Source organism: Pholis gunnellus (genome assembly GCF_910591455.1).
Source record: "Pholis gunnellus genome assembly, chromosome: 18".
Lineage (NCBI taxonomy): Eukaryota > Metazoa > Chordata > Actinopteri > Perciformes > Pholidae > Pholis > Pholis gunnellus.
The window spans coordinates 6,038,739-6,055,088 of record NC_136545.1 but is presented as its reverse complement, the minus strand read 5'-3'; the positions used below and the strand labels follow the sequence as shown (position 1 = coordinate 6,055,088).

The window sequence follows — 16,350 nt, the reverse complement described above, 5'->3', positions numbered from 1 at the left end:
GAACTCCATCACTGACCAATAAAAATAAAGTTTTGAAGTATCCTGTTTGTTTTGTTTGACACTACCATACTTTTACTATGGAGATATTCTTCTAGGCTTCATGTTCCTTTCACATTGCAATCAATCGACACTTCCAAATTCACTACAGCGCTCATGCTGATTGCTGCTCGTCTAATCCCTTTAGCGTGGACATTCAAAAACTGACACCAGCTCACTGCCGATGTTCAAGTTCACCTGCTGGACATTTGTTATCTTTGGGTCTTTGCTTTATGACTGCTTATTGCTTCAGCTCTGAATTGTAAGTGAGATCGCTACTGTTAGTGGGGTAAAAGATTCAAAATATTCAAGCTGTGTAACGTATGGAATGTGAGGAAACGCGTGCAACCTGTGCCTCATGCAAAACTACGACAAACGTGGCCTTTGAATGCAAAACTAACCCGCTCCTGAGTTCCAAATTTCCCATCGGCCACCAGATGCACCTCATAGGTGAAGTTCATGGTCATAGCCAACTTGATGAGGAGATCAACACAGAATCCATAACAACATTGGGGTACAATTGGACGTCCTGTAACAAAACCAGCAACAGTTGCAAGTTACAATCACTCTTGAGGAAAAACGATACGTTCTTTTTGTTTGTTTTTTTATCCAAAAGCGGCGTACGTAGACTGAACGAAATGCGTGAGAGTACACAGCAGACGACCACACACAGTCACGGCATACAGACCAAGCATATCCCAGCATCCCAACAACCACTCACTCTGAATGGCACACTCAGCTACATGCATACATATATAGATACCTACTGCATATATATGTATGCATCTCCAGTGGGTGTTTGGCGGGTGCAGTAAAAGCACAGTGATAGTAGAAACGTCCCTGATAGGTTACCTGGGATGGTCTCATTGGGCCCAGTGCAGATAACCTTTTTAATTAAGACTCCGTTTAAAGTCATTTCCTCCTTGCATGTTCCGTCCAGCTGAGTGGGTTTCACATACACAAATGGCTCCTGGTGTATCGTCACTATCTACAACAGACGGGACAGAAAGCTGTTTATCACACAGTAAGAGATGGATCCGTTTCGATCCTGATTTCAACGAGAGAGAGAGAGAGAAAAAAATGAATACAAATTGGAAGAACCCAGCAGATACACAAATACCCAACAAACTCCCAGATCCACATGGATGCACAAAGACAGACAGATGAATGTAAAACTAACTGACAAGGATACAGATGAGACGGTCTTTGCAGGCCTATGACAAATTTGAAGAGATAAAAGTCATAGCAAATATATCACCGCTGCCTTTAAGAGCATGGATTATCTTCACTCCCCCTCTGAGGAAGAAGCGTCAGCGCGAGTGTATCAGCCCGGGTCCGTACTCGATCTGTGTGGACAAGAATGTCACATTGCAGCAGCAAAGTGAAGGCACCCTACCTTTAATCGAGTGGACATCTGGAAGCCCTGTGGTTTCTCCGTCTCTCCACCGGGCCAGATGATCTTCCGCTGATTGTTCATCACCACCTGTAGGGATGCCGCACACACACACACACACACACACACACACAGTATCACAGGTGAGCGCTGACAGACGGCTTGCTGCTGATGAGGCTCCGGCACTGTGGGGGAGCATCACTGAGTCAGCTTTATGTAAGCACAGCTCAGCGGTTCTTTCATTTACTTCATCGACTTCTGACTTCTGTATCATACCTGAAGGGTTTCAGGAACTTATTATTATCACGTGCTGATCCTCGCAGTCTTTGCTATTTGCTGTGTTTGCATGGCTGAGTGAATATCCAGCTTTAACTATAAATTAATATCATTTGGCAGAATAATAGCAACAGCTTTCATCTCAGTCTTCATCAGCAGGAGGAGTTTGCTCAGTTGTTGTGGAGTGGCTTCAATAATAAACTTCGAAGCTCAAATCATTTGTATTTTATATCATGCATATTGAAATTGAATTTCTGGGCTGTTTTTCACAAAACACTTTGAAACTTGCATGAGATAATCAGCTAGTTTGCAGTCATTTTTAATACTTAACACTCCCTGAAAATCTTGGTGTTGCTGAATCTCCAATAGTTTAAATTCAACAACAATTCAAAGTCGGCTCAGCGAGGGTTACAGAGCTCGCCAGCGGGTGAAAGCCAACCCAGATTCACTCTTGTTTTAGACGTGCTTTGTCCACTTGGTGTTTCGCATCACTGTATTGTAGCCATTTTTATTGAGGTTGACACCCAGAAACATCCCGAGCACAGCACAATGAGAAGAAAAGAGGTCTCTGCAGATACAGACACCACCACACACTGCTAGGGGGTCATAAGGGATGATTGCGAGGGATTATTTGTGTATCAGTCTATACAGTTTTTAAGTGGAAAATCCAACTCATTGTGCCTTTAACTGTATCATACTGTAGATAAAAAAAAGTGGAGCTGCATACGAAAAAAGACGATTATGCACACTGAACACTGTCGTACCTGAGTTCCATTGTATATGCCGACTTGAATGAGTCGACTCTTCTGGTAGTTGAGGATACTGTAATGGGCGTACTTCCTGTCTCCGTCGTCATTGAACTCCACGCGTCCTGTGAGGCCCTCTGGGTATTTAGATGACATCAGCACCCTGTGGAAAGACGATAAAAATGATTAATTTGTGTGAATGGGTGCACGCGTGTCCATGCACGGATGTCGTTCGTCATTCGGAGTGTCACAGTGCATCTTACTGTGTATCGTTCAGCGGAAAAACTGCATGAGGTGTGAAATGACTGATTCACCACATATTACGAGCACGGCTGAGCTATGGTTGTTTGGCTGCGATGATATCTGCTGTTTTTGTTACCACATCTGTTTGGGAGCAGTGCGTTTCTTATCTGCTGAGAAACCACCCAAGTGGGTCAGCCGAAACTCAGTCACTTGTCACTAGGAAGTGACAAATATAGAGTTTCTAGAACATTCTGGAAAACCTGATGGACCTGTAATTCTGTACGGCAGCTTTACACTCAAAACTGGCAAAAATGGTAAAAAAACCTTCAGGGGCTGAAGGGAACTGCAGAAATGAATTATCTGTGGTATTTAACACTCTAAGTGCCTCATTTCACATAGCGCCTCTGATCAATTGTTAATCTAAATATACTTAATGGTAATTGAAAACGTGCACAATTCAGACTCAACATAAACTGACCAAAGATAATTTGTTGTGTTGAAATCAGCTGTTCTTTAACTGAGAAGTCTCGATCTGATGCCATTTGGATAAATTAAGTCGGACTTAAGTTTAAAGGAGCAGTGTGTAGGATTTAGTGGCATCTAGTGGTGAGGTTGCAGATTGCAACCAACTGAATATCCCTCTGCTCACCCCACCCTTTCCAAGTGTTCCCTTTGTAGATATGAAGGGCTCATTAGGTATCATAAACACAGTGGTTCTTAGTTTAAGGTGATTATACACTAATGAAAAAATACATCCCCCAAACCTCTACACACTGGATCTTTAAATTATTGGTTTTTGAGCCAGTTTCCAAAGAATATTTCCCTGGCCTCATAAATACTGAACTAAATGTTAAATGTATTGGTCATGAGGTTGAAAATAAATATGCCCTTGAAACAAAATAATCTGTAAAACGGTTGGAATCCAGCTATATCTTGAAGCTGCTTGCCATGATAACGTAATAATGTCTCAACAAACCATGCTTTTTTAAGATTATCACAACTTTATCAGCTATAACAATAAAGAAACACTGTATTCAAGCTTACCGTTTAAAGAGTGGCCCTGTTTTCCAGATGTTGGTGTTGCCCACACATCCTCTCGGGGGCTCTGTGATATTCTCCTTCTCAAACAGCTCCTGGATGGACTGAGCCACCACAGCCACCGCATCATTGATATGGGCTGACTCATTCTTCCCGTTGATGAGCTGGAGGCCGATCAGACCTGGGACCAGGCCGACAACAAAAGACAATCACTGACCTGAGCAAACTGCAGCCTCGCAGGAACCTTTTTGCAATACACAAAGTGTAAAAAAAACTTATAGGGGCTTCCAGTTTAGACATCCTGAATAAAGGTCAGACATCAGCTGCATGATCCATCATCGTTGCTCGTTAATCTCGGGGACGATAACCAAGAAAAATTCCACATCGTGTCATTTATGAGAAGAGGCAGCAGAAAAAATGGATCATTTTGTTGATGTTGCCACTGATGACCTTTTCACAGCATGTGTAAAGAGTCCCTTGAAGTTGGATCTTTTTTTTTTTTTCTGCCCTACCAGCTAAGCTTTAGGAATCAGCACAGGCAACGCATTATTTGTGTTAGGATAAAAACAAACGAAAAAAACATCAGGCCTAAATTTAAACTAAACGACAATCCAACTTCAGCTAAGTTTTCTGATTGCAATCAGGTCCGTCAGACTTGCAGACTCCAGGAAGAAGCTGCAGTGGAGGTGGAGGAGACTGGACATGGACAGGACAACAAACGCTCTGCAGGGGTTGGTTGTGTTAGAGTGCCTGGGAGACGGGGGTGGGGGGGACGCTTGACGTTTGTGACCACAAAGTGATAGAATATTGTGAGACACTGTGAAAATTCAAAATCAAAACCCAGGAACAGAGACAAGAAAGGCTGTTGTAGCTTACCATTCTATCAGTTATATGTTGTAAAACTCTTCCTTTGTAATTCATTAGAAATCAGGGCATTAACATGGCAGATTAGCACATTGAATTTGTCTTTGGATAATCCAGGACATACACATTTAAACTTAAAGTGTACTGCAGATACACGGCCCATTTAAACCTTTAAACACATCATGCTTAAACGTTTAAATGCTCAACACACAACAAGCAGTTATACAGTTAATCATGTAATGCATCCATCGGTTAATCCCTCTAATACTGTGTGTGTTATGATGGGCGTCTTAGTAAAGCCAGGGGTTAACTCGTATATTCCCACCGATCTCTGCTGGATGAACGTACCGTCTGGTGCCTCGCTCAGGGCTTTACCCGACATCTCCCGCTCGCCCACCAGCCACACGTACCCCGAGCCCGTCATGTTGAGGAAGCGGGCAGCCTTGTACACTGCGGCAGCGTCCTCCTCACTGGAGTTTGACAGAAGATTGTGTGTTTGTTTTTGTTTTACATCACAGCACACTGAATGAAAGTGAATGGAAGAAGTTTTATGTTCACTTTTAGGAGTGATTGATTTATTCACAGTAGTTTAGGGTTGGTGTCCAACTGATTACAGCAAATTACTACAGTACATGACTTGAAGAAGGCCACATAAAACTGACTTGGTTGTCTTATTTCACATTTTAGGGATTGGTAGACACTCCAGATACTCAAATGTACAGTATGTACACAAGCACTGAAAAGGTTCGTTCTCCATGATATGTCGGCTGCTGGGGAGTTTTGATCTTTTGAGCCCTGATTTGCTTTTAAAATGTTCCTGTAATAAGGAATATTCAGACCCAATGAGATTACCCGACATCAGCCAGATAATGGCCTGACCAAATGGACCTGGGGCATCAGGAATGACAATGAGTGTAGGTCGTGACAAACACTCGTCTAATCTGATGTAGTGTGTCATGGCGAAAGACAACCGTCGCAGCATCTGGAAAGCCTCAAGACATCCAAAAAGACAAACATGTCAGATTGATTCTATTCTTAGCCCCATCTCCACTAGTTTCTGTGACATTGATTGACCAAATATGAGCTCAGAGCGCTCCTCATGCACACAGCTGTGTGATGCTGGCAGTGTTGCTAGGTATGCAACCAGTATGGTTGGCCCCTGACACCTCCTCACTGATCACCTATATACGTCATGAAGGATGGCTATGATCGGTTGGGGGTCCAACATGGGGTCTGTTATAGGTCTCTTGGTGAGTCACGGCCAGAATGATCACCTAATCTCACTCAGTGACCATGTGGCACATATTTGAGAATATAAGAGAAATCTACATGCGTCTTGTGCAGCGTTTCATATAACTTTGGCTGCATTTCAAGAAAATATTTGTACATTATTCTCTCTATATATATATAGTCATATACAGGAACATAATTCAGATGCCGACTGTAACTGAACATAAAGATCCACAGCTGGATCCAGCAGAGGGTTTAAGCTGAATAAGGTTTAAGCTAAATGATTAGTTGATTAATCAATAAGTCGATCAGTTAATCAGTTAATTATGTAATACATTTTTCAAGCACAAATACAAAAATATCCTCAGTTCCAAACCACATTTTTAAAATCAAATTTGTGACTTTTGTAGACATTCACTTGTAACAAGCATTTTTCATTATTTTCTGACATTTTATAGTCCGATCAGTGGATTAACTAATAATGAAAATAATTAGTCTAAGCATCACCTTTACAATCAAAATGGTCTTGTTTCCCTGCTCTTTCTTGAATCATGGGTAGGGCGGTTTAAAGCAGGCTTGCTACCTTCATCAATGCTCCCTTTGGGACTTTGGGGGAAATGTATGTGTAATTAGAGACACAAATCTCACCTGGCGGACAGGATGATGACTCGGGCCTCCAGCTCTTTCGCCTCCAGCAGCAGGGCAGTTAAGTTAGTCTCCTGGCTGAACTGGAGGACTTTCTCTGCCTGTGATCGGGGCATAAGAAAGGTCAAGCCAGCTACTTTTCCCTACCTTAGACGCCATGCTGCCTCTTTACCTGCTTGGTTCGAGCTTAGCCGATTTTGTTTGAAAACGAGAGACAGAGATAAAAAAGGAAAACGATCCAGGGGAACCGGCTGAACGGAAAAAAAAAATTAAAAAAAAAAGCTTGAAGGGAAAAAAAAAAAACTTTTGCATTTGTTCGCATGCAAACTGAGGGTTATCAAGGCTCCAAAGAAGGACGTGCATGTGTTAGGTAGGGGGAAGAAGAAGGTCAATGCAACCATTAACTAAAAACGGGTGAAGGAGGGGGTGGGGGGGGGGGTGAGGGGGACGTTTTCCCCCAACAAAAAAACTGCTGAAAACTTGGGAAGTGCTACAGAACAGGAGGAAGTAGCATCTGGGAGACGGTTTTGTCCCACACTACCGGTTCTCCACAAAGGAATGGACTTGCAAACTCTTTTTCTGTGTGAGTATGTGTGTTTTGAGTTCATGCATTCCTTTATTGAAGGAGAAAATGAAAATGATAAAAAGCGAGGCGCTGTTCACTGAGATCTTTTTTTTTTTTTTTTCTGTAATGACCGAAAATTATAGATTTTTCATAACAAAATCATTCGTCATTTAAATCATAGGGAAATGTCTCAAAGTCAAAAATTAAAGAAAACACGTGCTACCAAGAGAGGAACATTTCTGGGTCGGCTGGTGACTGGTTTGGGCTGGTTTCTAGTTGCTACGTTTGGAAAGTTGGTGGGCGGCGTGCATTGACCATGCAAATATACCTTAGGTCCTCGCTTGTTGTCATAGGACAGTTGGTCGAGGTTTTCATAGTTCCTTTTTTTATTCTGATGAGTAATGTGCACAGAGAAAATATGCAGACACAGAAAAATATTATAAACAGTTGAAAATGGGGGGCAGTAAAGCATTCCAACAAATCTCCACTTTTCTGCTTCAAATTGGGATCTTTAACGGTGGGGCTTGCAAAACATCAGAGATGACCGCTTCAGAACAATGCCGACAATGTGGATGATTGTTAAAGGCATCAAATACTATTAAGGATGAGGCAAATGTATTCATTGTGTTCAATGCGTAAATTGTCAGTGATGCCAACTCGGCTGCATCGATTAGCGCTGTAGGAGAGCGCCCTGGCTCCAGCAATAATCATTGCAAAATGCTTAACTGCAGCTTTGCCATCTGGTTTCATTTCTTCTTCACCATACTGGAAACTAACATCACACAACTGGAAACTCAACATGGCCGTCAACGTCATCCATCAGATTTTCAACACTTCACCAACACGCCAGTGATCAGCGTCTTAAAATGTATGACAACCTTGTTGAAAGTTTTAAGATTTGTAAACTTGTAAAGCTGATCTGGGAAAATGCTAACCTATCCAACCGTCTGTTGAGGTGACACCAGCTCCATCCGTATTGTTATGAACTGGTACAAAAGCCAGAAGCCAGACATGAAATCCACTGCAATGATTAACGGTTAAACAAATTGCACTACAGCTGTGATTACCAATTAAAATTGAATCGAAGCAAAAGCTTAAATCACAAACACAAGCCAATGATTCACTCAGAAAATGGAAATGGAGGCTCTAATCACAGCTGCTAGTTCATTCGTTCATTCAAATGAATTGAAAAACCTTCTGCTCTCTCTTTGTGAAATCAAATTGGCAGTGGCATTCCAAAGTTGCAGTGTGATCCATGTTTTCTAGCGTTTCCTGTTGGTATAAAAAAGTGAAGTATGTAGAGTGTAAAGATGACATAGCACATACAGTGTGTGATTAGTATGTAGTATGGCATTTGGTCACAGCACAACGTACTGACTCTGACTCAGGTTGAACTTGATTCGGGCAGCCGAGGTGTCACCATTTTAGATTCCAGTCCGGTCCGGTTAAGAAGAGACACTCTGGAGTCCTGCCTGAGACTGGCAGCCATTTTGTAGGAGAGAAGCATCATCTCTCTGCTTCACAGGGTTTCTCTCTTACACAGCTGGCTTCACAGCTCACACTTCAGTGCACCGGACCCGTTTCCCTTCCTCCGTTGACGGTGACCAATGCCTCAGTCCAGTAATAAGGTCATAACATAAGTGCCGTTCAAAATGAAATGTTGAGGTAATTGTATTATCCTGAACCATAATCACCAACTGAAATCATGTCATCTGTACTGAAGGATATCAAGCTGATAATGCCAACATTTGTTTTCCTGTTTTATGAAAACACCATTACAAATTGTCAGCGGGGTTCTGGTTAATTCCACTTATTTCACTTCCTTGATGAGAACATTTCAATCACAGTTTAGGGAATAACAACACTTTCACTACCATGTAATTACCATGTAACTGGCATTTACTGAGATAAGCATGTAGAAATCCTCTCCACGAGTAACATTCAGCAGCATTGCGGACAAAAAGAAAAAACTGTCTTTGTCTCCCCCCCCCCCCTAGAGATTTTCTGAGCGCTCTATTTTTGTATCCTCGGTCAGGCATTAATATTTCACGTTTCATGTGTTGGTCACGTTTAAAGACTTGCTAAATCCTCTGTGTCCAGAGCCTCTATGATGGTGGTGACAGTGATCCCCCTGTGACTGTGTGAACTCGCTAGCTACTCGCGTGCCTAAAAACAACATGTAAATGTCCTGAGTTTATGCAGCACAACAGGGTGATTAGCGAGAATAACGCCTCTCGCTTTTAATTACAGCATAATGTGACAACACTGCCGTCTGCCACATCCAAACTAAAAGCCATTCACATCACCTGACACAGTCAAAGCTGTCAATGCATTTACGGATCGGGCGTTCAGCCGACATCGTCATCCAAACAAAGGGTACAGTAAAAGAGCTGCAGGTGTCATCACCCTGCTGATGTTGCAAAATGCGTGGGAAGTCAGAGCCGAGCCGAGGAATGAGCCACGCCGCTGTGCAGGGTTGTGCAGGCAACAAACAAATCACAAATGGGAACTTCTTTGGTTCCTTTGTTTATTTTATTTTCATCATTTCAGCATCTAAAAGGCACAACTCCTGATTATTTCACAGTGCCAAACATCACATCTCCAAAATGCATCGATCCTTAGTATTTGGCGTTGCTTTTATTATTATATAAAATTAAGGAGTACATTTTAAGGTTATTATGTCCTCTGTTTTCTAATATCATTTTTATATTTAATTTCCAAAAGAAAGAAACTGTACCAAATTTATATTATTGTTTTCTTATTGTGACCAAATCCCTAACAATGTTTAAGTCTGTCTCTACAGACTTTTTGAATTCCCTATTCTGTCTTTGGCACTCAAGCTCATTGCTTCTTCATGAAAGACGTATACATTTAAAAACAAGCCGCAGATAAATGGTTTAATTTTTTTCAAAGGGCACGGTTATTTCCCTAAACAGTTGGGCACTGTAGTGTTTAGCAAACATAGTGCATTTGTTGGGGACTATTTTCAGCTGCGGACTGATACACATTTGGTGGCCCGAGTGAATTTTTACAGCAGGACGGTGCTGGTGGGATCAGCTCAATATAAACTTCAGTGAGTGCCTGACATGTTTGGGCCCTAAACATGTCAGGCAGTGCAACACTGTTAAATAGTTTTTGCAACAACAATATAGAACTCTATGGCACAGAAGAAGAAGAAGAAGAAGAAGAAGATACGAAGACACTGCTTGTTAGGATGAACTCGTTGTTTGGGCTTTGGTCTTGTTCGTGAGATATGTTGAGAGTAAGAAAAATGCATGATATCACCAACCTCGTCCTTTGAGGTTGACCAGGGTTTCCGTTCACATTTCGGAGAAACTCTCAAATGAATCTGCTCAGGGCCCCAATATCGCTCAAACTGGCCCTGCAGTCCTAACTCAATACATGTAATTAAAGCCTCATACTAGAGAGAGCTGCTGCAACTTCCCTCAGTATTATGACTTCCTGAATGGAGAGCACAGATGGGTTCATTTTGAGATCCAAACTCATATTATGCAAACTGAAAAGGAACTTCCTCAGTTCTCATCAAAGGCTTTTAATACACAGATGTGTCTTCTCCAGTGCAGGATGTGAGTCACATCTGGATTATGTCTTCGGTATAATTGTTTTAACTTCACGGATGTTGTTGCACAGTTCAACTTGATTAACCCAAATGTTTGAAATGGTGGCTGTTAATCAATGCCAATCCCTGTCACTTCATTCAAGCAGCTTTCACTTTAGCTGTAGCCGCCTTCTGTGAATTACCTCGGATGTGTGTCATATTCAGCGTCTCCTCGGCTTCGGATTTAATTAAATCTCTGAATCAGGCTTCAGTTCTTTCTGCCACACAATTACAGCAAAGTGCCCCCGGAGAGGGACAAGCGTCACAAGAGTAAAGAAAAGAAAGGAAAAAAATATCCCAAGGTAATTTTATCCTCTTTAAATGGATGGAATAGATGGCAGTTGTTTTTTTTCCTCCTCTCTCTCGCTCTCTCTCCCTCTCTCTCCCTGTTCCTAAAGGGCACGCATCATCACAGTTTCAAGTCTGTTTTGGCTCAAAGAAGATCAGCATTTCACTGACCCACATACACTGCTCAGAGCTACACTCAAAATGGATGCATCAGCGGTATCTGAAAAGGCGAAAAACCATCTCCCATATCATGTGAACATGAGCTAGCGGGGTGCGATAAACACAAGGCCTCTGTGTCTAATAATGAAGCCGGCCATTCATCGGGCGCTGAGAGGAACACCCGTCTTCCGCCTCGGCCCCCAATAAAACACCTCAGTCTGTGATGGTTTGCAAAGCCCCAAGTTAAAGTCCACTATTTGGCTCCCAATGTGGATAGACACTGGATAATTTGGACTATGGCGAAAAGCAACGTGAAGATGAGCAAATAAACGTACAAACTTTCGTCAGATTAGACCACATTAGACGCTGTTGATGTCTCTCGGAATGTTAGCCAATGTTTACACAATGGTGAGAGAGAGAGATGTGGCCACACAACAGAAAGGAAAACAGTTACATACATAGAAGACCATTAAGGTTCCAAAAAACCTTTACACAACTCGCGCGCTCTCATGCTCACACTCTGGGGTGGGAGGGCCTGGGAGCCGGAGCATCTCACCTTTGTTTCTCTCTCCTCCAAGAGGGTCTCGAGCCTCTTCTGAGCGGCCCGCCCCTCGTGGTCGTCGCTCACTATCAAGATGATGTGGTTCCAGTTGAACTCGCGCATCAGGTCGAACCACACGTGCGCCTGGTGGGAATAGGGAGGGACCGTCCGCAGAAAGGACAGGTGGATGCTCTGGGGGAGCAGGAGGTAGAGATTAACATGGTGGAGTTGTCCATAACAAATTCATTTTGAATGCATGACTCGTTGCTCAGAACATTAAGAATCAAGTGGACAAAAAACGTCCACAAGGGCAAATTCTTGTCCTTTTAAAGGGTTATTTAGGTTTTCACAACAAGTAGAAAAAATGAATAATTTTGTAATTGTGATATGCACAATTTCTCTTTCTAGAATTTCAGCTACACGGCCATTTAGTTGCAATGAGGATTTATCTTAATGCTACACAACAGTCCACTGTTCTGTCCCGTTTCCTACGGACAGTCAAAGTTGATTTCTTCAAACCATGACGTTGGTCCCCTACCCTTAAAGAGGTGCATCATATTTTTTCTAGGGACACCGTGCATTAATGATACAGTTTTGTTTTTGGGTGGTACGATTAAAGCCAAACCACAACATCATGTAAAAAAAAGCAGCCTCAATATATGCACAGACCACTCGGGCTCCTTTAAACGACTAAAGGTAACGCCCCGTAACTTGCAAGATCAGCAGAGGTGTCACTCAAATTGACTGAGTTGTTAAAGTCCCTGGCATTTTATTTATGTGATTGCTTTAAAGTTTTCATTTTAGTGGCTTGTGCTTCATAAAAAAACATAACTCAGGTCAGAGGCATTATTAATGATGTCCTTTCAATTTTCAGCTGGAAACCCATTTAATCACAGCTCCACTAATGGACAGTGATGGGACGTTTAATCTAGGAAGCGCTTGAAGCCGCCCCAGGGGAGCTCCACACTCGATCGCTCTCCGTTCACTCTCTTCCTGTTTTCCCCTCTCTCTCTCTCTCTCTCTCTCTCTCTCTCTCTCTCTCTCTCTCTCTCTCTCTCTCTCTCTCTCTCTCTCTCTCTCTCTATCTCCCGTCCGTCACTCACCTTGTCTGAGTAGATGGACATGCGGGTGGTGAGCCCCACCACAGGGATGCGGTAGAAGCCTGCAGTGTATGAGACCGGGGTTGGAGTGAGGTGGTCATTGGACTGGGGAGGGTGACTCACCAGGATAGCGTAGACCTGCAGAGGCACAGAAGAACAGCACTTAGTCATTCTGACACATTGAGACCAAATGGAAACACTGCTACTCGCTCTTTGATAAAGAATGAGTCTTACAAGGTGTCCAATTTAGACTTGAATATTATAGTCTTATATAGTTTTATAATTTGTGCAGACATGTACAAAAACACATATGGGAAGCTGCAAAACGCCCTTTATCCTTCTTGGTAAATCAAATAAAACAATATTCTCACATTGGTACTATCAAGCAACTACGAAATTAAGACTAGTGCATATTTTTCTTGTAGGCTGTGACAACAACAACAACAGGACATAATGTACCAGCTTGTTCTCATGGCGTCTGATACCGGCGCACAAGGCACCCTATAGAGTCTGTTTGAGACGGCTTTTATGTAACTGCAATGTAAACCCATCATCATTGTCATTATTAGACACTCAGAGAAAATTAGCCGAAGAAACAACCAACACGGGATTTATTCAAGTATACACATGTTTTCAAAAGCAGAACAACAAGATTAGGTGCAAAGGCAGGAGTGACGATAACGATATACAATGAATGCCGAGACCTGAAATGTTTTTCTCTTCATCTGACTTGCTGTATGTCCGAAACTTTGTTTAATGTGCTGCTGCTGTCTCCACCAGGACTTAAATACATTTTAGATAAATAAGAATGAATGAAATGATCACTAACTGAGGGCATTTTGGACCCCTGAGCATCTGTCCGTTTTGCCTGACCATGCAGCCTCGGCTGAAACATCTGCTTTTCGCTCAAGTCGAATGAAATTTGTGTGCACTTTAAATAAAACACTGTGCTTTTTTAGTGGGTGCAACTGCTGCTCTAAACTGTTGTATAACAGGTTAAAAATAACATTTTTGAATCTGGATATCTTCAAAAATTCCCCTACGACAAAAGAAACAGAAGAGCAAAGAATTCTGTTCCTTTGTTCGAAATGTCTTCCCAGTGTGTGGGCTGGCAGACTATCATTAATTCGTGGTTGTTCGGTTTAGTCTAATCCGTGCTTTATTAAGCAAACCAAAACTGGCCACGCACTTTGGAAAAAGAAAGATTCTGCGAGCTGAGCCTTATGAGAAATGTCTCGGAGTTGTGAAGAAAGAGGAATATAAAGCTGGAATGTCTGTGCAGGCATGGATTACTGGATATGAGCAGTCCGTATGGCTGGGTCAAAAATGAGGTCTATCATCCAAGGACTGCTCCCAGGCATCTACTCCTCCATCTGCCATACTTCCCTTCTCAGTAACTGTTATCGCCCGCGAGCCATTCTCATCGGATTAAACCCTTCCACGGACCTTCTGTCTAAATAAGGTGGCTGTCTGGTTTCTACAAGAGAGAGGTTTGTTTTTTAAGACGGGGCCGGACCATTGTTGGTGAAAGCCGTAAGACTACGGCCTCGTGGGACAGACTGCGCGCTCGCGCTCTGGATGAGCATGTGACAGGAGACTGGGTGCGACGGTTAAAATTCTACAAGCCTGCATCAATTAGAGTCATTACACTAAGCAGAGGGCCGAGGACATGAAAGCAGCACTGGAGCTGTGGGGGCGTTTTTGTTCGCATGAAGCCTCATTATGTGTGTGTGGGAGAAAGAGGAGCGAGAGAGGGGACTTCACGCCTCAACATGCTGTGTGACATAACGTTGGATATTATATATATATACACAACTTTCAAAAAGGCACATCCACTGTCATGCAATTGCTTATGAAATATGTTTTGTTAGTTAGACCTGCAGCACGCTCGGTGTGAATATTTGCCTCTGTTGTAGCCTATGCACTTTTTAATCTCATACAGCTGTTCGTGTTACCGACAGCATCACATCATATAGACTGCAGCTGAGCGAGTGATCCTCCCCTCAAGACCCACATATAGAAAACTGTCCTCCGCTGTGTCAGCCCCGCTGTCCTATCACGCACACGGTATCATGCACACACACGCACGCACACGCGCGCAGTGAAAGCCAAGTTGTTTAATTGTATGCGACGTAATGCACATTTTCACTCTTCGCTGCTTCCTTCGCAGTTCAGTGGATGTGCAGCTGTGTGTCCTGGAACGTACAGTTAGTTTGCCCTCTCATCCGAGATGCGCCCCAAACCAGAGCCTATTTACGGATGTCTGTAAAAAAAAAACGGATGGGTCCGTGGGGAGTTCGCTGTATTAGAACGAACACAAAGTGGACTGTGTGCAAATGCAGTGCAGGGTGCCAGATAGGACAAATGACAGGCCTGTAGTAAAGTGGGCTGATTCCTTTTATGTTCATGCTGAATAGTGTGAGGCTTTGGAGAAATAGACCACCGTACAGTCTGGATTCAGAGCTCAAGGCTATCCATCCATCCTAGTCTTTCACCCACTTCAGTAGCCCCTTGAGTGAGAAAACACATGATTTTGACATGTAGGTCATGTTTCTTAAGGAACCAACTTTCTATTGCACGACACGAATCCTTCCAAAACACTCTGATTCGTCTCACGGCAAGCCCGTTTTACAGCTAGGTGTGCGTGGACCATATGAGTTATGCGCAGAGGTTATTGACTGATTATATAGCGCCCATGCAAAGGTGGCAGAAAAACTACCTGACTGGAGATGAGGTCCTCGCAGACGGAGAGAGCCATCTGGATGGCGTTGGGCTTGTGCGTTACGGAGATGGCGGTCAGCTTGAATTTATCCCTGCCGTAGACCTGGTTGGCCTGGGTCACCGCATCTTTGAAGACCTGCTCATATCTCTTCTGGCTCAGCACGGCCCCGATGTTCACGATTTTCGGCTCGCAGCCGGCCCGCGCGCAGGAGCACGAGAGGAACACCGCCAGCAGAAACAGACGCATCGTGTGGGCCACCACACGGATCGGCGCAGCCCGGTCCCTTTTCCCCCCGGTGGCGGGTCCACTCGACCAGCTTCTGGGCAGCAGCGCGGCTCGGCCGGTTGAATGCGCGACTGCAGACACGATCCAGGTGGGCGGTGGGAGGGAGGCCGAGAGAAAAAGGTGGATCTATGAGCAATGCGGAGGAATGTGCATGCTCATATTAGGGGCAGGCTGTCAAAAAGGGACGTCTAAACCGCATTGTCCCCCCCTTTTTTTTTTGCCCTCCTCTGCAGAATTCGCTCAAACCTCCCTACGGTTTTGAAGGAGTGAAAACCATTGTCTCGGCTCCCAGGCGGCTTCCACCGCAGAGGTTTGTGTATCACTCGCTCCAGCCGCTGCTCCGCGCGCTTTGTGCGGACTGATCACCCCCCCGATGCGCCGCTGCCTGGTCAATCCGGGCTGAGCGGCTGCTGTCCTTGGTCCTGACAGCTGTGCATGCGCGCCGCGGTGGTAATGGTGCGCGCTCCCGCCGTATCAGCGCGGTTTTGCGCGTTGGCGTGCTGCTGCTGCTGCCGAGTGGAAGCCGATCGTATGAAAAATAAATGTAGCCTACCTACTTGTTCAGGATCCACTCGACCACCATGCTAGCCATAACAGGAC

The 16,350-nt window shown here is 43.8% G+C and overlaps 1 protein-coding gene across 5 annotated transcripts in view; it reads right to left on the bottom strand.

The window, feature by feature from the left end:
- Positions 1–15,711, bottom strand: part of grin1a (glutamate receptor, ionotropic, N-methyl D-aspartate 1a) — a gene marked incomplete at both ends in the record, with an annotated part of 29,927 nt that extends 14,216 nt beyond the window's left edge. For 3 of the 5 annotated variants that reach the window (XM_079179686.1, XM_079179687.1, XM_079179689.1), the window contains 11 exons: positions 438–565; positions 889–1,024; positions 1,433–1,519; positions 2,470–2,614; positions 3,739–3,913; positions 4,945–5,066; positions 6,475–6,572; positions 7,365–7,427; positions 11,659–11,835; positions 12,747–12,881; positions 15,463–15,711. In XM_079179686.1, coding sequence (XP_079035812.1) covers positions 438–565; positions 889–1,024; positions 1,433–1,519; positions 2,470–2,614; positions 3,739–3,913; positions 4,945–5,066; positions 6,475–6,572; positions 7,365–7,427; positions 11,659–11,835; positions 12,747–12,881; positions 15,463–15,711 — 1,515 coding nt within the window. The remainder of the gene's footprint in view (positions 1–437; positions 566–888; positions 1,025–1,432; positions 1,520–2,469; positions 2,615–3,738; positions 3,914–4,944; positions 5,067–6,474; positions 6,573–7,364; positions 7,428–11,658; positions 11,836–12,746; positions 12,882–15,462) is intronic. The other 2 variants (XM_079179688.1, XM_079179690.1) reach the window with 1 other exon arrangement.
- Between the last annotated feature and the right edge of the window lie 639 nt (positions 15,712–16,350).